The sequence below is a fragment of the Xiphophorus maculatus genome, chromosome 2 (genome assembly GCF_002775205.1).
Source record: "Xiphophorus maculatus strain JP 163 A chromosome 2, X_maculatus-5.0-male, whole genome shotgun sequence".
Classification (NCBI taxonomy): domain Eukaryota; kingdom Metazoa; phylum Chordata; class Actinopteri; order Cyprinodontiformes; family Poeciliidae; genus Xiphophorus; species Xiphophorus maculatus.
The window spans coordinates 28,366,606-28,391,904 of record NC_036444.1 but is presented as its reverse complement, the minus strand read 5'-3'; the positions used below and the strand labels follow the sequence as shown (position 1 = coordinate 28,391,904).

Below are 25,299 nucleotides of genomic sequence, written 5' to 3'. Positions count from 1 at the left end.
ATTTCATAGAGATGAAGACCTTTCTACACACGAGCAGAGAAAAAAATGGCTACTCCTTCCACGCGGACCACAATCAGGACGTACGACCGCAGCATATTACGAACATATGCTGTGTACAAAATAACATTGCTGTCAGCTGAGTGCCTGATTTATTTAGGTTTAATTTTTAATGATTTATGCTTCCCCAAACTGTCTGCCAGTTGTGTGTGGGGTGTGTGTGTCTGCGTGCGGGTGTCTATGTGTGTTTTCCTTCAAAGAGGGAAAAATTTATGCAAATAATAGCTTGGGAAGCTTGTTGGAACAGTCGAAACTGGCAACTAAACACCGAAGACAAAATGTCTTGTACGGACATGCAAAAGCAATAAAAGAAGAATGTGGAGTTCTGACTCCACTGGGTTGCAGGATAATCCTGTGTATGTGTCATGAAGCACTTCATCATTAAATCAAAGGAACATTTTTTTTTTTTAATATGTAGAAAAATAAAATAATCCCTTCTTTCAACAAACATGGTTTGTTTCTTGTGTGCTGCTTGAAAAGCAATTTGAAAAGAAATGGGAATATGATTGTTGTGGTGAATCAGCAAGTCATTTATAAGGTGTATATATATTTTATCATTTACATATCATAATTCATTCATCTGAGCTACACCTCAAAAATGCATGAACATAACTTAAAATATTAAAATATCCCATATTACATCACTCTAAACCTTTAACATCAGGTTAAATCAGTGTCAAAAACTCCAATATGTAAAAAAAAAAAAAAAAAAAAAAAGTACAAATATGTAGTCATAAAATAATTTAGATTCAGTTTAATTAAATTGTTTAGACTTTATTATTTGAGTAGATCCAACATCTGAAGTGCATGTTCTGCACTGGTTTGCTATATTTTGGTATTCCGATGAGACCAAGAACGCTACGATAAGAACAATAAATGAGGTTTCCTGAAATTAATACCATTGTCTGGATTAATAAAATCATCCGACTGTGAAGGCTGTAAAAACACCAAATCCAGAAAAGCAGAATATAAGACCAATAAAATCGATTATTTTTTGTGTGTGTGTTATTCAGAAACGTCATCCCACTTAAAACCTATTTCTATGTTTTTTGTAGTATGCGTTTCTCCGTGTTCACTTTGGCTTGAATTGCTGTTGCCATGGAGGCACAGATCCAGATTATTAAAATCTATTTCCATCTACAGGACATTTGACCATCTGAGCAGCAGTCCAGTCATTTTCTTCTTTCCTTAGCCAAAGTTACAGCCATTGGTCATCAAGTACAAATGACTCAGCATGTCATTTCTGCACCCAAACTCTTGAACCGGCGTTGTTTTTACAATCTTTTTAAGGCTGCGGTCATCCCAAATGCATGTGCTCTTTTTGTTGCTGCACTTTTTCCTACCACTCAACCTTCCAGCACACCGACCTGCCAGCTTCCTTAGCAGTGATGTGTTTTTGTCCCAGCAGAGGACATCAAGCCACTGTCAGATTTTCTTATTGTCTAACATTTCTGGATTTAAGATATTTTACACATTGGTTCCATGCAACACTCAGATATTGTGATATAATCTTTAATATTTGCAAAAATGAACGCTTGAAATGTGCCACTCTGTGAGGAGCCTGAGGACAAATCGTTTGGGTTTCACTTCATCACCGAAGGAGTGAAACAAATCATTTTTCTGCGATGCTTTATGTTGTAATTCCACACCCACCGTGTTTAAAATATAAAACCTTGCATGATTGTGCAGTTTTGTTTATTTACCATGCTCCGGTGGCGATTCTTTTTCTGACAACTACACTCCTCCCCGAATGAAAACGTGAATTTTCGGACATCGGCGTAGAAATGAAAGAAAAAGAAACTTCAAACTATAAAGTCGGGAATTATGTATTTTGCTGTCAACACAACAGTAGCAATAAAAGCTTTTTTTTTTTTTCTTTTCTTCTCCCCTTTCCTTTTCTAAAAGATAATGTTTTAGAAACGACGTGGTCATCTCCTAATAGTTTCTAAAAATGTATTTCTTATTACATTTAGTACAAAAAAAAGACATCTCTACCCGTTAGTGCTTTTGTTTTAAGATACTATAACATAAATAGACAATTTATTTTCAGTGTTCAGAACAGACAGTTCCAGTGTAACTGGAAAACTAACATTCTCCACCGTATTCCAGTTGGCAGCAAAGGGTTTGACAGAGTTCCCCACTCGAAACTTTGGTGCAACACATTGCACCACGCTTTTACATCATGTTCTTCATTTCTCGGCCTCTGACACCGGCCCCAGACAATCTGGGAGGGTGCGGGTCGAGAATCAGTTACGCTCCCGTTTAGCGGAGATACAACAAGATCTATAAAAGTTGTTGTTTTTTTTGTTTTTTTTTCTTTAAATCATAGATTTGACAGATCTCCCCCCCCCAGTCACCTCAAATCAGCTGTGGCCATTTTTTGTCATTCTCGTCCATCTCTTGAGGTCCTCCCAAACACCGACGCGTGTATTCCTCCCCCGCCCTCAAACCCCACCAGACTGCAGCACCAGTCCCCTCCGAGGGCCGCCTTCTTCCTTACGGGTGGTCCCAACTTCACTGTGGATACATCAGCACAAGAGCACAAATCCCTATCTGACAGCAAAGTTCTGGGCTATGATCTACTGATACTTAGCAATTACTTTCTGAAAAGCAATTAGATAAGATTCTGCTGTGCAAAACGACGCCACGAAGAGCTGATAGTGTTAAATCCCATTCGCTTAGCTATACAATCTCTCACTGCTCGAAGACGTGCGGACATCTCGCTCTGTCGGGTCTTTGTTCAACTAGTCCTTGGCGTTTCGCCCGCCGATGACGACATTCCTTGCGGCCTTTTACTTGCAGGTAAAAACCTCCGTCCTCTCGCTGCACGTGTTGCATTTGACGAAGCAGCACCATTGGAACTTACAGTTGCACTGCCACACTTTGGTGTACTGGTGCGTGTTGTAGCCGCGGCCGCAGCACATGAGGTCGCAGCCGTCCGTGTGCGGCGACGTGCGGTTGCACAGGCGTCCCTGGGTGCCCACGCTCCCCGTGGCCGTGTCCTCCTCGCAGTAGTTGGGCGACCTCTCGATGTAAACGAGGTCCGTCTCCATGGGCTTGCGGTAGCCCTGCGTCTGCTTCACTTTGAGGTGGGTGGGCTGGCGTAGCCGGCTGGCCCGCACGACCTCCACGTGCACGGCGTCGTTGTACTTCTCCTTGAGGATGTAGCCGATCTCGCGGAACTTCGGGAGCGTCGTCCAGCAGGTCTTGGTGGTGCAGGAGCCGGAAACGCCGTGGCACTTGCACTCCAGCTTCATCCTTTCTTCCAAAACCTGCAGAGTGGTGAGGGAAGACAAGAACACCTGTAATCGGAGCAGACAAACACGTCACCTAGCGTTGCGACTGTTTTGTGCACGGATGAGGGCAGTTACCCAGAACTAAATATGGCGAAATTCAATTTAAGTTGTTTTTTTAAGTGCCGATTCACAACAAATTTCATCTCGAGGCTAAACAGTCAACCAAATAATCAACCAACCAGCCTATTAAAGGAACTAATCAAGCAATAATCCAACCAAGCAACAAATGAACTGACTAATTCAATAACAAGCCCTTGCTATTTTGTGGTTCAGTATTCACAGATTCACCTGCTCGCATTTTTTTCAATATAACTCCAAAATATTCATGTGAATTTGCCTATTTGTGGACGTTTGTCTAAGATATCTGAAAGCTGAAACACCTTGGCGCATTGCTACTTGACAGGCTATTGGCTGCTGTTTGTCAAGTAGCCAATCTAGGAGTGCCGTTCATTTTCCTTGACGATTGGCTCCACCGAGCGAAGATGGTTTTCACTTGGTGTATCAATGCATATTAAGCATCTTTAGAGTCGGCCTGATGTTTTTATGAATTTTAGCTATGATCTCTAAGCACAGAACACTGGAGAGCCATTGTAATAAACTAACACATCAGGCAATTAACCAACCAACCAGTCATCACAGTAGCCAACCAATAAATATCTAATTATACAACCAACCAATAAACCAACTACTTATAGAATTAATTAAACACCCAATCAATAAAATAAGTGTCCAATCAACAATCAATTAAATAATTAAGCATGTAACTGACCAGTTAATCAAGTGATTAACCAACAAACTAACCAATGGCACGCTTTTGGTTACCAACTATCAAACAACATATTCGGATGCCTCAACTGATTTTGTTTTTCACAAGCTTTTCATCTTGGGGAAAGGGAGTCGTTTACCGTAACGTTGTGTAACCTATGTGCACCAATACCTCTAAAATGTCCTCAGGGGGAAAAACGCCCAGCATTAAATTACATATACGTTTTGAGAGGGGGAAACTGAAACTGTAATATAAGGCTTCTTTAAAAAAACCTAAAATACAAGGCTTAGGGCCAATTCTGAACCAACACACACAAAAAAAAAGAAGAAGCACTTTATGTCTCTGCTGATATTTCCAGTAAGGGATGATGGCGCTGATTACTTGCAGCCACAGGCACTTCGTCAGACGCTGTCAGTCTGGATGACTACTGATCTAGGCGAACAAATCCAAACATATCTTAATTCTCTCCTCTGCGTGTCGCAGCCTGTCCTGAAAGAAAGGTAAATTGTATGTACGAGTAATGTGCCATCCTGTAATTTTCTCTATCTTTCCTAAGCCACATCAGTCAAGGGTGGAAAATAAGCCATCAGTCATCCTGAAAGGGTTAAATCACGATTGGTTCAGGAAACGTGTTGCAAATGCAAATCCAAACAAAGACCAGCTCAATTATAGGTTCACCGATTGAAGCCGTAATAATAATATACATGTTAATAAATTAGCAAAGCACTCTATTACCAAAGAATTATTTTGATTTTTTTTTTTTTTTCGGATTTCAGGTTTAGATAATTCCCTCTTAAGGCCTGGTTTCTGTTTCTTTGTGGTCATCGGCCACATATGGCAGCGAAGAAGAAGAAGAAAACCTAGTCTCTCAGGATATGGTGACTATTGTGTTCTGACACTTCAAAACTTAAAAACACTCACAATAAAATATTGCACTTTGTTGAGGTTGAGTTGAATCACTCTTTAAAGGCAATGGGACCCAGAAACAAGGGAGGGGAGTTCAAATGGCTCCTATTAACACATCTATAATCTGACATGAGGCCTTTAACCCAATTAGGAGCCCTCAACTCGCACTGAACCAAGCGTTTGACTTTTTTTTTTTTTTTTTTTTGCATAATACGTTGGTTGTGCAGCTTTTTCCTGGCGCCCAGCCTTTCCAGAGGCACAAGTCATCCCTTCTGTCCAACACTTTTACGAACATTCACGAGTGACGTTCAGTATCTTTGTCAGTCTTGTCTGTGCACCAGTGCGGTCACAGTTTCCCAGTTTAAAGACGTTTGATTGAAAAAACATGAGTTCCCCGAGCTACATAAAAGCCAGGGTCAGCTGTCAGATTTGCCGCGGATGTTGATTCAGAGCGAGGATTTCCAAAAATGCGCAGCGCAGAACCCACAAGGAATGCCTGGCATAGGGGAGCCTGACAGATGCATGGAAACATTTACTTAAAGTGCGTCGATCAAAGCCTCCGATCTGTTCCTGATTAGTCCGGCACGGCCGAGAGTCCCGTCTCGAGATTGCTTGTCAAACACCCCGCAGCCCTCCCAATTCTGCACGATTTAACCAGTGTGGTGTTTCACTGGGTGTTCTTTTACATTTGGTTTGGTCACTGAACATAATCATGTAATTATAGTCTTCTGTTTTAGTGATAGTCCATATTAGTGTTTGGAAAGAAAGGAAAATCTCATTGCTCCTCCTGTCTTGAGTTTTCTCTCATCAGAACCAGGATTTCTTTTTATTACTGGCAATAAATGTACAAATCGGATTAGCCTAGAAAGGAGGGTTTATTTTTGTTGTCCAAACTGTTGTGGCGTTTAATGCAAAAATTAAAAGATTCACAATTGTTTTGTAATATTATTTTGCTTTGCAAGTGCAGCTAACCACAGTACGGTGGAATAAAACGCATTTTGAAGCCGCAAACTGCACAGTTTGGGCTTCTGGAGCAGCGACCACACTACGATTACAATTAATTGATGATTAAAAGGTAGAATAAGTTCACATATTGCAGATTTACTTGTCAGAACAGTGACATTCTCTGGGAAAGATGAGCAAATTATATTATATAAGCTACGTTGATGTAGGAAGATAAAAGGCATCGGCCAGTTTCCATTATCAATGTTTAGCAAAGTTTTCCTTCATACTGTTCATACCGTTTAAAGGCCTTAACAGTTGGGGCATGTACATTTTCTTAATGTTTTATTTTTTTACATATTTGTTCAAATGATCATTATGCCACGACGGTATAATGTAAGACAAAAAATAAAATAAATCAAACTCCTCTGCCTTCTTCCTATGGATCTACTTTCCTCTGAAAAAAAGACATTGATCTGATTAGAAACAACCAATCAGAGCCAGGAGGAGGGTCTTAGCGCTGCCAATCAGCCGTGTACACCGCTCACATCCTCCCTCTTGCTCTCTGCTACGCTGCAGCTGGTTCACCACTTCAGAGCCTGTTGTGAACGCTAAGGCTAGTTAGCATGAACACCGATTATGGCGGACAAACGGTTTTCCTCGAACATTAACTCGCTTCTCCGCCATTAATCCACAATGAACAGCGAATACACGGGATTGACTGACAGCGCTAAGACACTCCTCCTGCCTCTGATTGGTTGTTTTTGACCAATCAGTGAGCATGTCTGCAGACGGGAATAGCAGCACTGGGAGGAAGTGGAGGAGCTCGATCTTTGTTTTTTATTCGCAGATCACCCGTATTATACTGTAACGACATGGTGACGATTTGAACACATAAGGTGAAACAATTTTTTTTAATTTAAAAAAAAAATAAAAGTTATATAATGATGCTTGAAATAAGATTCCAGAAAAAGTGAGTGGAGTTTTCTCTGGATTTCTGGGAGCAGAATATCACACTCTTCCTCACCACTTCCTTTGCAGCGTCAGATAAACGTACACGCTTTCCCTCCATTCAACAAAAACAAGGTATCGCTCTTACTGAGGTAACACTGCAGTCAGTATATACTACCTAAATATGAACCATTATGACACTACGTAGCTTTTTTATTAGCACAATGCTAACACTGACATGCTATTTTACAGTTTTTTTTAGACTTTCAAATAGCCTAACCTGAACTACAGATGATAGACGGTAGTCTAGATGATTTCATCAGAGTAAAGCTACAGCGTAGACCACATTTGATCGTCTCTAGTTCTTAATCCAAAATACCGAACAGGTTACTTCTGCCCTGAAGGAGAGTGTTTTAAACAGCTTTGTTATTTTTTTAAATATAAAAACACAAAACAATGGACATTGTTAGTGTTTTTCTGCATTAGGAACATCTCAGATCAAGACAGGAAAGAACATTTTACGCCGTCTCAGACTTAAAATTTGATTATTCCCTAACATCAACACTCCCCATCCCGAGCAGTGAAGACACTGATGACAGTATTGACAGGCAATCTCTGAGAGTAGGAGAATGAAACCAGTGTCTAATGCTGCTGGGGTCCGTTTATAAAAATCCATCCATTCGAGTTACTTCCACCAAAAATGTGAGTAGCTGCTGTGAAACACTGGAACTGGAGCCTCCAGGCTGCGTCTCTGAGGGAACCGGGGGCGAGACCAGAAACAGCGCCAACCCTGTCAGCCCAGCATGCCAGCACCCTGGCACCCACCGGCGCTGACCCGGATCAGTCTGCTCCGCTAACACCGCCATTGTCAGCCTGCTTTCACACCCTGAATAGACGCAGCCAGATGGGAGTGACATGTTTTGGTTTTGTGCAGACAACTGCAATAATATCCACTTCCTGACTTTCGCACTTCATAATTCCGCGAACAGAAATGGAAAGAAGGGAAGCCAATCCTCCGTCTGTCGGGCCGCAGCTCTCCTCGGACGGGGCAGAAACGAAGCTGTCGGTTAGATCGCTCGCTTTATTTTTATTTTTTTCTCTGTTTACAATTTTCGGATTCAGAACAAGCGATCACCTGATAATGATGCGTAAAAAAATGTTCACTCCCCTTCAATACTCACACATTTGTTCACGGTGCAACTACAAACTTCAATTTACTCGTAGCAGGGCTGGGGGGCTTATCGCTTCATTTCTCATTTATTGCGATGAATCTTTTTGATAAGAGCTCTGATTAATGATTAAAATCCCCTAATGCTGTCCGTGTCGTTGGGATTTTGCTTCATTATCAATAAATATCAAAAACATTTGAAAATTGCAAAGAAATCTTTTAAACCAGAACATATTCACGTGTTGAAATGGCCCAGTCAAAGACCAGATCTGCGTTACTACAATATGTAATAATATATATACTTCCACATCACGGTGCTTGACTCACTTTTTCATCCGACCATTTCGGTTTTGTTGTGCTAACTGAAAAACGTACTAGTCATTTAAAGATCTTGTGATATGCAGTTTAATAATTGCTCATTATTAAACCCAAAAGCGAGCGCAAGAAAACGTGAATTGTTGATTCTTGTTTAAAAAAAAAAAAAAAAAGAAAGCATTTTTCTTTTCGAGCGTCATGAGGTTCTGAGAAAGCGGTCCCGTTACCTTTCTGCCTGCCTCATTGTTGTGCAAGTTCATCAGGCGGCGGGGCGTCTTTCTGATCTCCCGGGCGTCCACGAAGCGCCGCGAGAACTCGATGCCGTATTTGATGTCGGCCGAGCAGCCGCCCCACTTCCAGCCTTCCTCCTGGTTGTAGTAGCCCTGCTTCTCCCGGTCGCAGCCGCACTGGCTCAGGTTGCCCTGGCTGCAGGCGGCCGTGATGGCGTGGGCCACCCCCGCTGCCGTGATGGCATAGGTGAAAGCTGCTTCCCGACTGCCTGAGGGAAAGACAGTAGATTGTTTTTAGGAGAAAAAAAAAGGATAAATAAGAAAGGAGTCATTTTTTGAAAAGCAAATATTCTGGGGATCAACGAAAAGTGGAAGAAAGTGTATATATAATTAGCCGAAATGCCTTTTCTTGTAGGTAATTCTGAGTAGAACAGATTCTAAATTCGGGGCATCGTCCTAATGGGTCGCCAGCTTCCCCCCTGCACCTTGGTACGAATACGGTTACATTCCTGACCGCAGCTTCCTCGGGCCCGGCCCGGAGAGAGCACAGCATCAGAATTCCAGAGTGGGGAGAGATTTTTCGGTGCTGTCCAAAGTGCTGAATTCCTTCGCAGGAGCACCTTGTTCTGCTGCCCACACTGCAGCAGAACAAGGTGCTGCGGGGGCTGCGGGTCCCCGCTGCCTCACTGACGCACGCACGCCTCGTTTACGGGGAGGAATCGCTCCGTCACGTCCAACCGTGATGACAAGGTGTTCACATGATAATGGAGGCGGCTGGATCTGCTGGGGCCGGTATTAATGTTGGTCGAAAAGTCGGGCTGATCCAGGTCTGCGTTTTGGCCTTGCTGCCGTCAGTTTAAAATATATATGTACATATATATAATTTTTTTTCAGTCTTTCCAGTACAAAAGGAAAGACTTTGTACTGACCTGCTTTGATTTAAGCAGGTCTCAGGTTCTGGTGGAAAAGGGAAGCAGTGTGCTAGAATAAACGGATGTTCAGGGTTAACGATTCTAATTCTTTAAAAGCTAGCTGCTATCCGTCCGTCCATCTTCTCGTCTGTGGTGTCTGTAGAAATATGACTTCTGTAGAAAGGTCTCGGTATGTGGTTAAGTTTTAAAAATTTAAAAATCCAACCAACGTTTAAAAGTTCAGAGCTGAAAGCCGAAAATGTTTCTCTGTTATGAATCAGCTGTATTTTCTAAAGGGGCAGTATTATTTATTTTCCAAGCACAAATGCCATTTTATATCACAATCAGTTTCTTTTCCTCCAGTTGATATAAAAATATGCCTTAAAAGAAATTTGACTGTAAATTAACGCCTTGAAATTGGGCCTCTGTCTCTTTAAGAAGCTCCTGCTCTTTTCGGCACTCTGCCTTCAGCAAGTCATGGCACCGCTCCTCTATTAACCCGTTAATATTTTTACCAGCGTTACGCTGAGAATTAGCTTGCATAATTAGCTCAGCACATGTGCAGTTCCACCAGGTGTTTGCTAATTGCTGCCAGCTAGTCTTAAGGAGCTGAATGGGGGGTGTTATAGGAGAGGGCTGCTCTGTGAGGCCAAAGCTTGGAGACTGCAACTCCTAAATGGAGCTTCATGGTGAGATCAGGCGTTTTGTAGAGCTGAATGGTTGCCACGGGAGACTAAAGGATTTCTCAAACATGCATGAAAAAAATCAAAGCAACATTCCAGGTATGTTTTTGATGAGGGGATGACATCGTAACATCATGTAAAGCTCAAAAAAGTTGATTTTACATAAAACTGCCCATTTGGGGAGAAAAAAAAGTAATAGTGGTGATTTATTGTTTCAGCTCTGACTTGTTGCCGTGACATCTTTTGACACATCTGTGGGACTTGAGCACAGATGTAGCCACAGGGAATCATTAATCAATTATTGAATTAATCATGAACTAATTTAGTGAACAATTAATTGTTTACTGGAGTATACAGACTCAGAAAAAAGCCATTTGTTTAAAGAACACAAACAGAGCAGATATTAAGGTAAAACTGTATATAAATATATAAAGAAGACAAAAACAAATCTATTCTACTCAGAACTCCTCAAGTGGTATAGCTTCAGCTTTACTTAGTTCAATGTCATTTTTCACATCCAAATAATTATTAATTATCAGAAGATTTTATAGAGGAATTGTAAAAACAATGTCGGCTGCAGCCCTGGCTGTCCGTAAATTGTTTCTGAATTTTCACAACCCAAACTCTCTGTGGCAATTTGCTTTTCTTAAATGGGTTTCAGAGGAGCGGAGTAGAACATACGTGTTCCTGAGCAACTACTGAAAACCTGAATTCAGGAGCACACTGGTGACATTTTGTTGCCGTGGGAGATTAGGTTCAAATCAGCCAATCGCATGGCAGCGACTCAACGCAATTAGCCATCTACACGCTTCAGAGCGGAGACTTTAATGACTTTTGAACGTCATGTGAGGACATCAGATGATCTGCAGCTGTGTGGACTTAAAAAAACAAACAAAAAAAACATTTGCTAATGTCAGAAGCACCGATTGGTTCAACATTACAGAAAGGTTATAGTAGCTCAGGTAACCACCGGTTACAACCAGAACTATCTGAAAGCACATGAGCTACACCTGCACAACATCACTTCTACCAACCGAGATGAGGAAACTGGGGCTACGATCTGCAGGCTCGATTTCAGCCACGACATTCGGATGGTACGGTGAAAAATAAAAAAACAAAACAATCATGACGGATCCATCCTACCTCGAGAGCATTTATAAAGCAAAATCTAAACTTTGGGGTCTTAAAGCCATGTTTACTAGAAGCAGGAAGTAGTTGAAGACAAAGTGAGTAGTAACTGATTACTGTCTAATATTACCACTCGTTAAAAATCCCTTTGAAAGATGTTCGAGCTTAGCGGCACAAAGCGACGGCTTTCAACACTTCATTTAGGGGGTCAAATGATGCAAATGTATCACCCCCCACGCCCCCAAAAAAGGTATCCATGGAAACACGTGAATTACATTCTTCATTCCCTGCAGCTGCAGAAAATGTATGAACTTTAAAAAGAAAAATCTAACTGTAAGAGAGAAATGAAAAAAAAAAATGGCTGCATCTTTCCCCCCACCCCCATATTTAAAAAACTCTAAAAATATGAAGTTGGAGGAAGTTACTAAATATCACCGCAGTCTGATTTAAACCAAGGTTGAACGTTAACTTCCTTTTGGTGATTATTTTGCCTTTTGTACCATGTTTTATGAGACTCTTAAATAAAAAAACTAATTTATTTTTATGTACTGCTAATTATAGTGCATTTATGATGCCGTTTGCAGCTGTTTTACAGCTGATTTCCTCCACAGATGGGCTTTTTACACCTCTCATTCGGGACTCGGGAGGGGAGGGGGGTAATTTTTTTTTTCAACTCTCCAACATGTTTTCACCCAAAGCTGCTGTTAATTTCCCATCCTGGGACTGGCACTCTGCAGCTAATACCGTGGCCACAGGCTTTGCCCCGAGGCGACTGACTCACCACCACTTGCTTTTTTTGGTTAGCAAGCTAGAGCTATGCCCCACCAGCTTGTGGTAATGTTCTGCAGTCCCTACCTCACACACACACACACACACATATGTACATGCACGCACCGCAAAGTGACTGGCCTCCACCCTGACACACATCCACTGTTTAAAAGGCATTTTGTACATAGATGCACAAACAGCGTGACACTGTAATGTTTAAAACAGGACAAAGGTAGTTTCCAGAGAAAGGGTGGTTCCCCCGGCACATTTCCGGGCCCGTCGGGCTCCGCCGTTCACGGGGGGAAACGCGTGATGATGAGGTTGTTGAGGTTTTTACCCCCCTCATAACTCCCTCTCCTCCCGACGGGTCTGGGGTCGGAAAACCTTTCCGGTCAAAGAAAGTCAATAACTTCACAAGCAGAATTTGATGGCTTTGACTTGTCAAATGAGTCAAGCATTAGACTAATTACTCTGCGCTTTACTCCCGTAAAGCCTCTAGGAATTAGAAGCCGATGCCCGGATTGGCCGGAACTGCGCTAAACGCACCCATTAGGGCATCGAAAATCCCTAAAGAGCCTTAGCCCCAAACGTTCTGACAGTCCTCCAGCAGGAACCACCCTGGGATAGCCTCGCTGGCTGCCAGTGGAAAGTTGGCCTGACTGGAGAAACCTCAGTGCATTTGGAAACATCCAGGAGAGAAGAATGGGGGCTATATTAAACCAGATGTCTAATGGAGTCTAGTGGCAAGTGTCTGCTCCGGTAGCCAAGAAGGGAGGCGAAGCAGATCAGCATTACTTTTCCCCAAAATGTGGTGTAGGAGGTTATAAACAACCAAAACATATCCTGTTATATTCCACCATGTCAGTAGCAGAAAAAAAACAACAAAAAAAATAACCAAAATGAACTGAAGGATACTGAGTCAGTCTGCTTTTGGCCTACACATTAAACACCCACATCACTTTGGAAACCGGCCCCTGCTGAGATGCCCGACATGTTTTTGTTTTTCGTTTTTTTTTTCACCATCTGTCGGAACCAAGACACACACACACACACACACAAAGAAATATATTTATATATAAGGATGTAGCGGCTGGCCGCTGAAGCGACGATCTGTGTTTAGAGACGGAGGGAAGCATTGAATATGACACAGCATGGGAGATTTACAACCAGCAATACTGCGCAGGCAGCGCTGGTGTAGCATAAACTGGATGATGTTAACACAGCCGCTGACCTCAACAGGCCTTGGTTTGTCCGCTGATCACAGACCGAGGCTGGGCCGTGCTGCTGACAGGAGAGGACAAGGAAAAAAAGATATACTGGTGGGATCTGGACAAAGGCTTGGCTGTGGAGAGGCAAGCAAAACACACAGCGGTTTTTCGCGTCCGTATGCGACCAAGCGGGGAGGCCGTGCCGGCCGAAGGTTTTTGCGCATTCCGCCGCGTCACGAGCACAAACGTTGACGTTGTCGCGCTGGGACTTCTATGTGACGGACGGCCGCGAAGCGTCGCATGATTATTAAAAAAATTGGAATTGGGTTTATGGATGTTTACAAAGAAAATCTAAAAAAAACCAAACAAACGTGTGACATCCATTCTTATCCATCTGATCCATCAACTCTGACCAGCCCTCGTCACACTGCTGAAGAGAAGCAAGGCGAAAACGTGATGCAGCCACCACCATGCTTCAAGCTGGGGACTATGTGGGCAGGGAAATGTGCAGTGTTGGTTTTGTAGTTGCTACATGCTTTCTACTTGAAGCTTCTGGTTAAGAAAATCAACAGGTAAAAAACCTGAAACAAAATAGTCTGAAATTATTCTTGCATTTGTCCACTGATTGTTCGGAAGGCCTCTCTGCCGTCACCCTAATCTTTAGCTTTCAGACTCTTGCTAAGAAACATAAACCGTTGCATCACCCCCATTCAGAATAAACCTACTTATAAACATACTGCATTAAAATTGATTGTTTTCAATCTATTCCTGTTTGGACTCTGCTACATTGTGTTAATTCAGACCATAAAATGCATCCAACGTTTTTGGTGTAACAGGCAAATATGAAAAGCTGTAATTACTTTTGCACAGTAATATTGTGATATATATCATCATCACCATTTCTTTATTATTATTTTTTTTTAAATATCACTTGCACCAGTAGATCCTTATTAGTGGATCTGCTAATCCATGTGAAATACAGCCAGACCCAATCAGTGTGGAAAAGCTGTTACCGAATTGCATAATTCTCTATTTTAATGAATTTCTTTTTTCTATATTGTGCGTTACGGTGCGCAGTATATTCTTAGATGTAGGAACAGTCTCCACCCCCCTCCTTCTCAGCACAGCTGGTCCTGAAATTTGACTCTGATTGTCACTATTCAGGTTGCGCGAACGCAAAGAAAGGCGTGCAGCTCGAACAAACAAACACTGAAACATGAAAACCGTCGAGTTAAAGGAGTTAAAAAAAAAAAACTATTGATCCGACTTTACAAGTTGCGGAGGAGCTGCAGTGTATCCAATGTGTTCTCCACACTTTTCCCCTAAAAACTTTGATGTATTTTATTTAAGATTTTAAGTGACAAGACCAGGTAGCAATATAAACTCTTTTTTTTTTTTACTGATTAAAGTCTTAGAAGTGTAAAGTGTATTTCTTTCCATTCAACTTCTTTTACCTCAATACCATTAAGTAAGATCGAGCGCCGCCCACCCCCTTCAGAAGTTGCTCACGGAGTAAAACGAGTTCACCTGCGAGTAATTTATTCTGAGAATAGGTTCAGCTGTTCTGCGGAGGCGTCTGGGGTTCGTTAAGGAGCATTAGAGCAAACAGAACCATGGAGAACAAGACACACAGGAGACAGGTCACAGAGAAAGACGCTGATGAGTTTAAAGGAGGGACAGATTATAAAACAATATTAAAAAAAACTAAAAAATGTGGGACTCAGCCTGCCGCAATAAATCAATTAATAGTGATAAATTAAAACAAGGTTGACTATTTCCGTTTTCATGACTGTTTTTCTCGTGTCTCTCTTTCTACCAATGACTGGTGCTTTGGTCTGAACTAGCTCCTTTTTTATGAAGGACAGTTTTGCATTTCTGATGTGTCATATGGTTACCTAAAAAAAAAGGTCTTATTGTCACTTTTATAGTACCACCAAATATTGTGATAAAACTTTAAATCCATGTTGCACAGCCTTATAGTGGCCTCTTCATGGTGGATCCTGCAGACGGTTGTTGCGTCCAATAAACCTGGATTAAATAAATGACTGCTGTTGGGTTGAATCAAGCCGTTTGAGGCGTGTAGGAGCAGGGAAAGCACAGCTCTGGAGACTAGAGACGGTCAAACACATGCATGCTTTAGACTGGCCTAGTCAAACTCCTTAAAGCTTTAAATCCAAACGAGAATCTGTCATCTTTGCAGACGCACCGATTAATTTGCAAAGCTGTAAATGTCAGATCATCTTCAACGTCATTCCACTCAGCATCAGAGATGCACTGCAGAGCGAAATTACGATACATGATGGGTCACAAACAGAAACCAGCTGGACAAACCATGAAAGAATATAAAAAGAAGCATTAAAGAATAACATAAAATAAGAACCAGATCAAAAAAATGGCACAGTATGAATAAAACACCAGGTGGCACACTACTAGGATGCCTCTAAACGTCACTGGATGTGGAAACACAATACATTTTTCAGGTTATAAAAAATATTATTTCCTTACAGTTCACAAGTAGGCGATGCTTTGTGTTGGTCTGTCGCATTAAAACCCCCCAAAAAATATACAGAAGATTCTGCTTGTAAAGATACCAAGCGTGTAAAAGTCCAAGGGGTGACAATACTTTAACAAGACATCGTCCTGCACCGGAGAAGAACATCCAAATATATATATATATATATATATATATAGGTAAAAAAAAAACTTTAAAAAAAGACTGAAGAGGAATACAGTTGAAAGCCTTGCAACAGAGAAACACACACACATGCGCAGACAAACAGAGTCTAGCAGTGCAGCTGAATGGCCTTTCTGCACAAGCCGGGCCTGTTTGTGGCGGTGCAGTGAAGGGGAAAGCTTTGTGAAGTCCACTCTTCCCAGACGTGCACTCACACCCCGAGGACACAGGAGGCCCGGGTTGCGTAAGACTAAGACCTCTCAGCCTGACAGCAACACAGCTGAGCCTCACGTCTGTTAGGAACAAGAAGATCCTGTCGCAGACAAACGACACCACAAAGGAGAACAAAGGGGAAAGTGTCACCTGCTGGTGGTCAAGAGTCTTTACACTGATTACGTCTGAATGGATCCCGGTCATGAACGCAGCCGTGTGTCCCAAATGAAAACGGAGATTAGTTTCTTCGCTTTTTGACTCGCATGTCTCTGATCATCAGAGAAGTTCTCCTATTGGACAAACGTAACCCGACCTAAATAAATCTGACGCGCGTCAGAAACTCCACTTCTGAAGTTCAGGTTCAACGTTTGTCATATGCATGGTGGAGACACGCTTCCTTGGATAACGAAAAGCTAAAGAACGCCACTGAAAAGGTAGAAAAACCCTCAAACTGTAAAATAACCTCACAGATGTATACATTTTCTACAATAAATTGTCAATAAAGTAATGTAATGTGCCAAAGCAACAAAATAAGAGGGTTCTTTTGAAGATCCTAGTCAAAGTCAAAGACACACATCTGCTGAAGATATGACTGATTAATGTATTACGATATAAACGTTTCATACAAGTTGATACTGATAATTATTGATTAGCTGTTTTTACTGCCAAACACTGGGTGACCTTTCCTGTTTTATCAGGTTTTCCCCCCACAGCGTTGCTTCATCTATTTTTAAGCAGTTGAGGCTTAAATTTAGACTACTGCTGCGCACGTTACTCAACAGGGCTGTTGCTAGGTAACCAAAGAATGAGTGAGTCAGTTGATGCTAGCTGCAGCTAGCTTAGCTGACAGCCAGCTAACTCCTCACAGTTGGCTGCCTGTGAGAGGTTGAGCAGCTAGAGCCTTTCCTCTGCCTACATCCCCCAGAATGCTGTGCGGTTCTGGGTCGGAGATCAGTAAAAAGATTGAATCTTGTATCAGACAGCAGTTGTTGCCACTAAAGATGCTGGAACGCAGTTTTTCAGCTTGAGTCACCCCGAGCCACATTGGCTTGGGAAGCTTTGTCTAAAAAGTGAATATATTGAAAAGTGGTCACTTCATATTTGTCTGATATTTGAATTAGTTCAACAATCTGTAGCTTTTAAGTGCGACAGGAAAGTGTAGACAGAAGGAATCCGTAAGAGGGAGGGGTCAGTACTTTCGTAATTTTCTTTTCACCCGGTTAAAATCGACTCGGCCGTCTCCACCCCCAAAACAAAACCGTACACAGAAAGCTCAAGCAAAGCAGCTGAGTAAATATGAATATGATAATGAGCAGAAGCCCCAGTCGACTCCATCAAAGGAAAAGAGGAGCGAGAGCACAAAGTTGTGACACCGAAAGCACCGAAAATAGGCTGCGACCAAAGCCAAGCCGATCCTGGAAGTGTGTCTCCGGGGCCCCGAGAAAGGGAAGGAAAGCTGGAGGAAAACCCCGAGCTTTGTATACCAATCACTGAACTGACTGCGGCCCTCTCCACTACTGTTTTCCGTTCCGCTTTATGTACCGTTGCTATGAACATATGCTCCTAGCAAATTATAGACACAGTTGTGGTCTGTGAGGTTTTTCAGCTCGAGGAATTAGCACAGCCATGTTCCTGTACAATAAAATAATATTGTTTTACCAGAACCGGGCTCCACATTCCCCTCAGAACTCGCAACGCCGAGACAGGGAAGTGGCACGCTCTGGCGCGGCCGCTCACTGATGGGTCCCACCACCCCAATCCCCCCCGGTTTGATTCATATAATGAAGAGGGCTTTAAGCGGTAAAGCTAACCCAATTATGAGAGTATTCAGCATTGGCGGTAGAGTATTAAAACGCTCAGAGTTTAAGTAAGCTGTCTCCCAGGCATAGAAAATTGTGCTGGCAGAAAACATTTTTCAAAAGCATCCTTTTTCTTCTCTGAGCTCCCCGAGGTGGATATAAATCCTTCTGACTGAACGTTCAGACTTGCTAAAACAAGCACAAATCCTTCTCCCCTCTCTCCCTTCCTGCTTTCATCCTAATAATGACACCGAATCAGGACCTCACCTGCTCGGATCTGAAAAAATGAGGTGCCATGCGGGGCCAATTATCAGGTTCAAGTGAGGTGAATGTTGAGGATTTTCCTCCGTTTTGATCCCGTTTGACTTCACTTCGTCTTTGTCAAAAAAACAAACATATTTACTGAGATATACAGCTGAAGATGCGTTTATCATTATCACTATAATCAGCCAGTCAAATACCCCCGCTGATTACACGTTTCCTTCCTCATTACAAAACGGGTATCCAGAGCTGAAATTTCCATATGCTCGACCAAAATGTGGTCCAACGTATTTTCTCACGCTCCCACTGCAAACGGCTGTGTGTTTTATAGGGACTTTATGTGATAGTGTCATGTGTAAAGCTTGTTGAGGGCGCCGTTGGCAACGTGACAGTGTAGGGTAGGACGATGGAGAGCAGAAAATTGGATTCAACAATGGAAAAAAGAAAAAAGACTTCAGGACAAGGGAGCAACAGAAGGCAGCAAGAAACCAAAGAAACCAGAGAGCCTGGTGGAGGTGTGGTTGTGGCGTGCAACCAGGTGAATGTAGTCAATCAGAAATTAATGGCGGCTCGAGTGGAATTCAGGAAATGGCACTACAGAAACATGGAATAGTTGCAAACGCAACCAAAACTCTGGGATAACGGAACTAAATACGGAAAATACAAACCCAACGTACGAAGCCAAGATGGAATCCGAAGGTACATGACAGGAAGTAGCACATAGTTGTGACGTGGAACAAAAATAAGACTTTGGTTTACGAGCGAAAATCTGAAAAGTGTGACAATCATTTGTATTCAGCTTCCTTTGCCTCTGCAGTTTTAGAACTGCCTTTTGCCGTATTAGCTTCTCAGATGCTTCAGATGTGTCTAAGTCAAGTCCTCAAGAGCTTCTGTCCGTTAACTTTGGAATGCATCTGCTCCAGCACAGCTGAATAAAATGGCTGAATTTCCTTGTCAATGTGTCATTCAGCTCTGTAGATGGACTTTAATCTCAGTGGTGTTTCAGGAAGCAATGTCTCAAAAAGTTGGTGGACTTTGGCACGTCTGGTTTACGGTAATCGTTGCAGTTCTGGCTGCATGTCTATCCCACAAAAGTTCCTCATCACTTTGTCTCCACTAGCACAATTCAGCTACACAACACCTAGCTTTTCCATTTCGGCTAAAACATTCAGTTTTTAGCTTATCTACTCAGAGCACCTTCTTCAGTAAGACCTCTTAATGGCTTTTGCTAAAGAAAATACTTTCATGAATGAATTTCTTCTTGTTTCTCTTCCATAAAGACCAAATTTGTATAGTGCATAACGAGTTGTCTTGCTTACAGATTCTACCACCAAGTGTAGATCTCTGCAGCTCCTCCAGAGTTACCGAAAGTGTCTTGGCCTGTACGGCTCTGATTCTATAGGACAGTTTTAAGTCTTTCCCTTGTTCTGCACACACACCAGACTTGAATAAGTGGGTGATTAACAGGCTTCTGCAGTACTTGATGGGAAGACTGAATACTGATGAATGCCAAATTTTGAAAGCAAAATATCCTCTCCCTTCTACTTCAAAATTATGCTCTATTTTCAGTTGCGTAAAATCCAAATAAAATAAATTGAGGTTTGTGGTTGTAGCAAGAAGACAAGGTACATTTCTCAATTCTTCAACCTATAACCAATCAATCAACTATCTCTGCTAAAAGACTCTCTCCATCCTGCAAGTGTCTCCTTTCCCCAGACCGGCTAACTCTTCCCCACTTGGCCAAAGAGGCTAGCAGCGATGTGATTGTTGGTAAGTGTCCAGCATGCAGAGAACACACCGATCGGCCTGGGATTGTGCGAGACAAAGCACGCTGCGAGATTACGGTTGATCCTCTCGCATCCTGTTTCCTCCCGCGTCTGTCTGTGTCACCGGCGGACTCAGACGGACATAGATTCCACCGATAACACAGCGCCCACCGCGGGGCCGGGTAGGGCAGGGGCCAAAACAACGCATGCACTGACAGGAGAGAGATTCCCCGGCCAAACCCCCGGAGGACCAGCGTCCACAACGAGCACCAGGGGAGTGGGGGGTGTAGACAAACAGTGGGTGGGTTTGAGAGAATTTAGTGGGATCTCTGCTCCAGACACACCCACACTGACCGGGAAGGAGACAGAATTGATAAATGAGCAAGAGCAAAGGGCCACACCCCAAACACAAGCACATCGGCGACATTTTGATGCATAACGGAGGCGCTTGGCAAAATGCAACCTTACTGGTTTTCACAATTGTTGACTGTGTGGTGTCTTTGTGTCGCACATTTAGCAACAAGGTTGTTCAAAGTGCATCATAAAAATACAAATAAACCTGATTGACTGATTGATTGATTGATCCTGGAGGAGGAAAAAGTGAAGTGGCAGGGCTGAGCAACATGCATTTAAAGTTTTATCGTGATATTTTGTGGTAATATTGTGAAAAAGTGACGGACTAGTAAGAACCTTTTTTTTAGGCAACTGTTTGGCTGTGACTGCAGGACACAGAAATCATAACCCCAAAAACACAAATACTGCTCTAATATGCTTCTTTAGGAAACCAGTTACATAAAGACGTGTAATTTGTACCAACTAAACTGCAAACTAAATTTAGTCATATATTTTTGTTTATAAGTATTAATACTCAGAGGACAATATCAACAACACGGACAGTTTTGGATTATTTAAAAGTCATTAGTTGGAATTTATTTTGACAACGGCAAATGAAAATTCTTATGATGAGAAATTTATCACGATAAATGATAAACGATCCGATAAATTCCCACCCCTAGCGAGCGGTGACCTTTACTAAACCCTTTATTTGTATGGCATATTTCAACAACAAGGTGACTCAAAGGGCTTCACATCATAAGGACACAAAAAAAAAAACATGATGCAGTTGAAAATTTGAGAAAGCAGTAACATTTTGTAGAGTCCCGTCATCAAAATGATCAATAGGTCACGACATTTTGATGCGACACATTTTGATGTGACCTTTACTGAAACCTTACTGTATCTAGGGTGGGGGGACCCTAACCTGACACACACACACACACACACACGCGCACCCACCTAGTCACACTGTTTTCTCTGGACTCGCATGGAGGAGAGCAGGGAGGATTACCGCTACCCACATGATGATGAGCTGAAAAATAGGCCTTTAATCCACCACCGTTCCACCGTAACACAATGCACGCGTCATTTCCACGCTGTTATCCGCATGGTGTCAAGCGCTTGTCAAGGCATGGGAGTGAATCTGCACTTTCAGCTGGTAGCTCAGCTGTGAACAAACGGGTCAGCGCGTATGCGAACGATCCGGCTTGTAACAGTTTTTCTTGTTTGTCAACCCAATGGGGAATAACAGAATCGGGTGAATCGTTACGTATCCCAACTGATAAGCGCAACTCGCCTGCAGAGAGAAAGAAATCCCAGAAATGGAGGGAGGGAAAACGGGAAACTCCCAACAGCGGGAAGATTGATGGGAGTTTAGGGAGTCGAGTCAGAGTATCCACTTGTGCGTTCTTGAAACCCCCCTCTAGTTGTGAAGAATGACTCCTGGACTGTCATTATTAAGCTAACTCCTGCACATAACACTCACTGTCAACAGATTAGGCTCATATGTCAAACACTGTATCCGTATCGTTTGTTAAAGAGAGACTCGACCGAGGAGCTTCCCTCTCAAACAAGGTGAGACACAACTGCTCTAGATTCATTTCTCAATCAACTCATCATTTGAATAATAACAGGTTTGATTGTAGCCGTGGCTCCAGTTACACTGACCGACCCGCAGCGAGAGTTTATCCTTTTGATAATTTTCCACTCGAGTGTTTTTTTGCATTTCTTAAACACAGCTGATGTATAAGGAGAAAACGGTCGGGCCCCGAGTAAATATTTCAGCTTGGGAGTTTTGTCTAAACGAGGGAACAAAGCACGCACGCAACCACACGGCCATTGGAGATGGTTTTCTCGGCCGCTCATTATTAGCCTCTCGGCTGGACCGAGCCGTTGTGCTCTCTGCATTCTGCCGGGATACGGTTTCACCACAATGGACCGTGTGTCGATTCCGAGAAGTGGAAGGAGCTCGGCCAGCGCATTTATTATCTGCGAGGCTTTTTTGTCGTCCTCAGACCAAGACCGTGTACCGCGGCGCGTACGGGCTTCCTACACACTGTTCAAGTCAAACGTCTGTACCCCTCGAGGCTCCCTTTTCCAACGTTCTCAGTACAAAAGTTCACGATGGATGGATGCAAGTTTTAGGCAATGAGATGGGGAATAAATTCTGCAAATACAAATATTACGCCACACATTGTCTTTGTCCTGTCTATTCTTGACTTGGAAAGCACTTCAAACCCAAGTTATTGGCCAAGGGTAAATAAAACCTGTTTACAGTTGCTTTTGACCCATAATCACTGGAACATTGACCAGCACATATAAGTATTGATCATTTTGATGACGGCACTCGACAAAATGTAATGTTTGTTACTGCTTCCTCAAATTTTCAACTGCATCATGGGTTGTTTTTTTTGTGTATTCTTATGATGTAAAGCCCTTTGAGTCCTCTTGTTGTTGAAATATGCCATACAGATAAACTTTATTGATTGATTAAAATGTAAATGAACTATTGATTATCATACATAATTTAGAGCAAATCCGTCCAGTTTTCTTTCTTTCTTTTCTTTAGCCGATTCAGGGTCTCGTGAGGCTCATTCTCGTCTCAACAGGCCAGAGGTGGTGAACAGATGCTGCAGCCAACGCCATAATCATGCATGCACACGCTCACTCTTAAGGTCACTTTATTCCATCCGTTTGCCCATAAGCCTCGTCTTATCCACTCATTATAGGGGATCCCAAAGCATTCCTGGGTTGTCTCCTCCCACCGAGACGTGTTGCCAAAGGGAGAACGTTGAAGTCCAGCCACCTTAGAAGGTTGTATGAAGGTTTCAGGCAACTGGTAAACTAAGAGGCATGCTTCATGGCTGTTTCTTCATCCCCATAAACCTGACGACACACTAAAGTACTCAAACTCCTCTGCAGAGATGGGAAAAGCGTCTAAAAATTGTAATCAAGTGAGAGTAAAAAGTAGCCATCCAAGAAATGACTCGAGTGAGAGTAAAAAAGTATTTGCTCAAGCACTGAGTAAGTTATCCAGACGTCGATCATTTCATAATTTCAAAACGACATGTGGAGATGTTGGCATTTCACCAACCAAAATGAAAGTAATTCATCAGAATAACATAATTCCAAAATGACAACTTCAGACAAAAACATTTTTTACAAATCCATTTCTTTCAATGAAAAACTTATGAGCCTTTAACAAAAACAGCTGGTTTTTCATTCAGTGAAGTTGCTCACACTGGGCAGAGTATCCAGACAGTTTACTCAAGAAAGGGTACCAATACTTCATAAAGTAAAAGTAAAAAGGAAAGCATAGTAAAATACTCCTGAAAGCAGCTCTTCCAACTCTTCTCCTCTGCTTACTAAGGAGCCTGACCCCAAACCTGGAGCGAGAACTCCACCTCTTTCCGTCTTGAGAGAAGCTGTGTCTTAGTTAAGTTAGTGCTTCCAGAAACGTAACATGCCTGTTCTCAGACTTCAGGAGGAATCTTCAATACCTTGAATGTAAATTTGGTATCGCAAAGCCATGCTACGAAGCAGAAACACCCTCACACCTCTCTTAGCCCCGTCGCCTGTTCAAGCATTCCCTTCCTGAAATTTGGAAACAAAAGCCGATCCTGATTTATGTCTGGCACTACCTGCCTAAGTTGACCTTTCCCCCTCCCTTTCCCTTGAGAGGCGGCTCTGCCTTGATCAGCCTGTCCTCTCCAGCTTCCTACCAAGTACGTGCCTGTCTGGGAGTTCTTTCCACACAAGTGGTTTTCAATGAGCCTGCTGACTTCAGCATCCTTCATCTGACTAGGGGCTTCGGCCCCCGGAGCCCTGCGGTGCTGGCAGGTGAATTTGCCTCTGTCGTCACCAACGCAACGGGGGGGGGGAGAAAAAATTAAAAAGAGCAAGAAGGCGGCGCTAAACGGGATGACGGACATGTTCAAATCTCTCTCCTAACTGTCCTCTTTTTTTAACTACCTTTAATGAACATAATTTGTACCTTAATGCTGACTTTAGAGGCCGAAGCAAAGCGCTTAATGTTTGCCAACTTGGCAGAAAGGACTAAGACGGAGAGGGCGTCATCCTTTAGCAGTGAGTGGAAACTTATGTAGCGCTACGGTTTGCTAATATGTCATTCAGCTGTGAAATATCATCAAAAACAAGAAAATAAATGCATCTTTGAGTGCACAGGGGAGAGTTTCTTGTTTACCCGTTTGTGCATGTGGAGGGCGGGAAGACCTTTAGTTTTTTTGGGGGGAGTATTTTTATTTTTTAAACCGTTTTTCAACTTTTATTTGTGTGGTATTTTGTTTTGGAGTGTAGTTCCAACAAAAAAACACAGAAATAGTTTGATATTTTATACTAATATACAAGCTTTTTTTTTTTTTTTTTTTTTTTTACATGCAACTCCTCCTTACTCCTTTTACGTCATGCACAATAGGACAAAATGAGCTTTTTATTTTCTTTATGCATCACTTCCTAAACTTTAGTGATGCCGTCTGTGAATCTGGATAAGGATCATTAATCCGCGAGGTATCGCATTTCACTAGAGCCCTCACCGGTGACTGTACGATGAAAGATTTCGGGATTACAGCCTTTTGAAGTTTATACGGACAGGCGTTAATCCCGAGTGTTCGTTCAGAGACTCCAAGTGGCCACTCTGGAAGACACCTGGACATACCAAAAGAAAAACCTCTTCAGAAAAGTCACTTTTCCTGTTATTATCAGTACATTTAAACTAGAAACGGTTCGCATTTCTATTTCAGGAGTCTTCAAATCCCGTCCTGCAGCTTTTAGACGTCTTTGCTTCAACACGCCTGAGTCAAATAAGGAGGTCATCAGCAAAAGTTAGTAACTTAGCATGTTTTTTTGGGTTTTTTTCCTGTGTTTTTGTTCAAGATACAAATAAAAACAAAGGAATATTTAT

At 42.4% G+C, this 25,299-nt stretch overlaps 1 protein-coding gene across 3 annotated transcripts in view; it reads right to left on the bottom strand.

Moving 5' to 3' along the window:
* Nucleotides 1–815: 815 nt before the first annotated feature.
* The window catches only part of LOC102235344 (protein Wnt-7b), a 48,107-nt gene continuing 23,623 nt past the window's right edge, over nt 816–25,299 (bottom strand). For all 3 annotated transcript variants that reach the window (XM_023350916.1, XM_023350912.1, XM_005810213.3), the window contains 2 exons: nt 8,629–8,900; nt 816–3,329 (listed from right to left, as the gene is read on the bottom strand). In XM_023350916.1, coding sequence (XP_023206684.1) covers nt 2,850–3,329; nt 8,629–8,900 — 752 coding nt within the window. In that variant the 3' untranslated portion in view covers nt 816–2,849. The remainder of the gene's footprint in view (nt 3,330–8,628; nt 8,901–25,299) is intronic.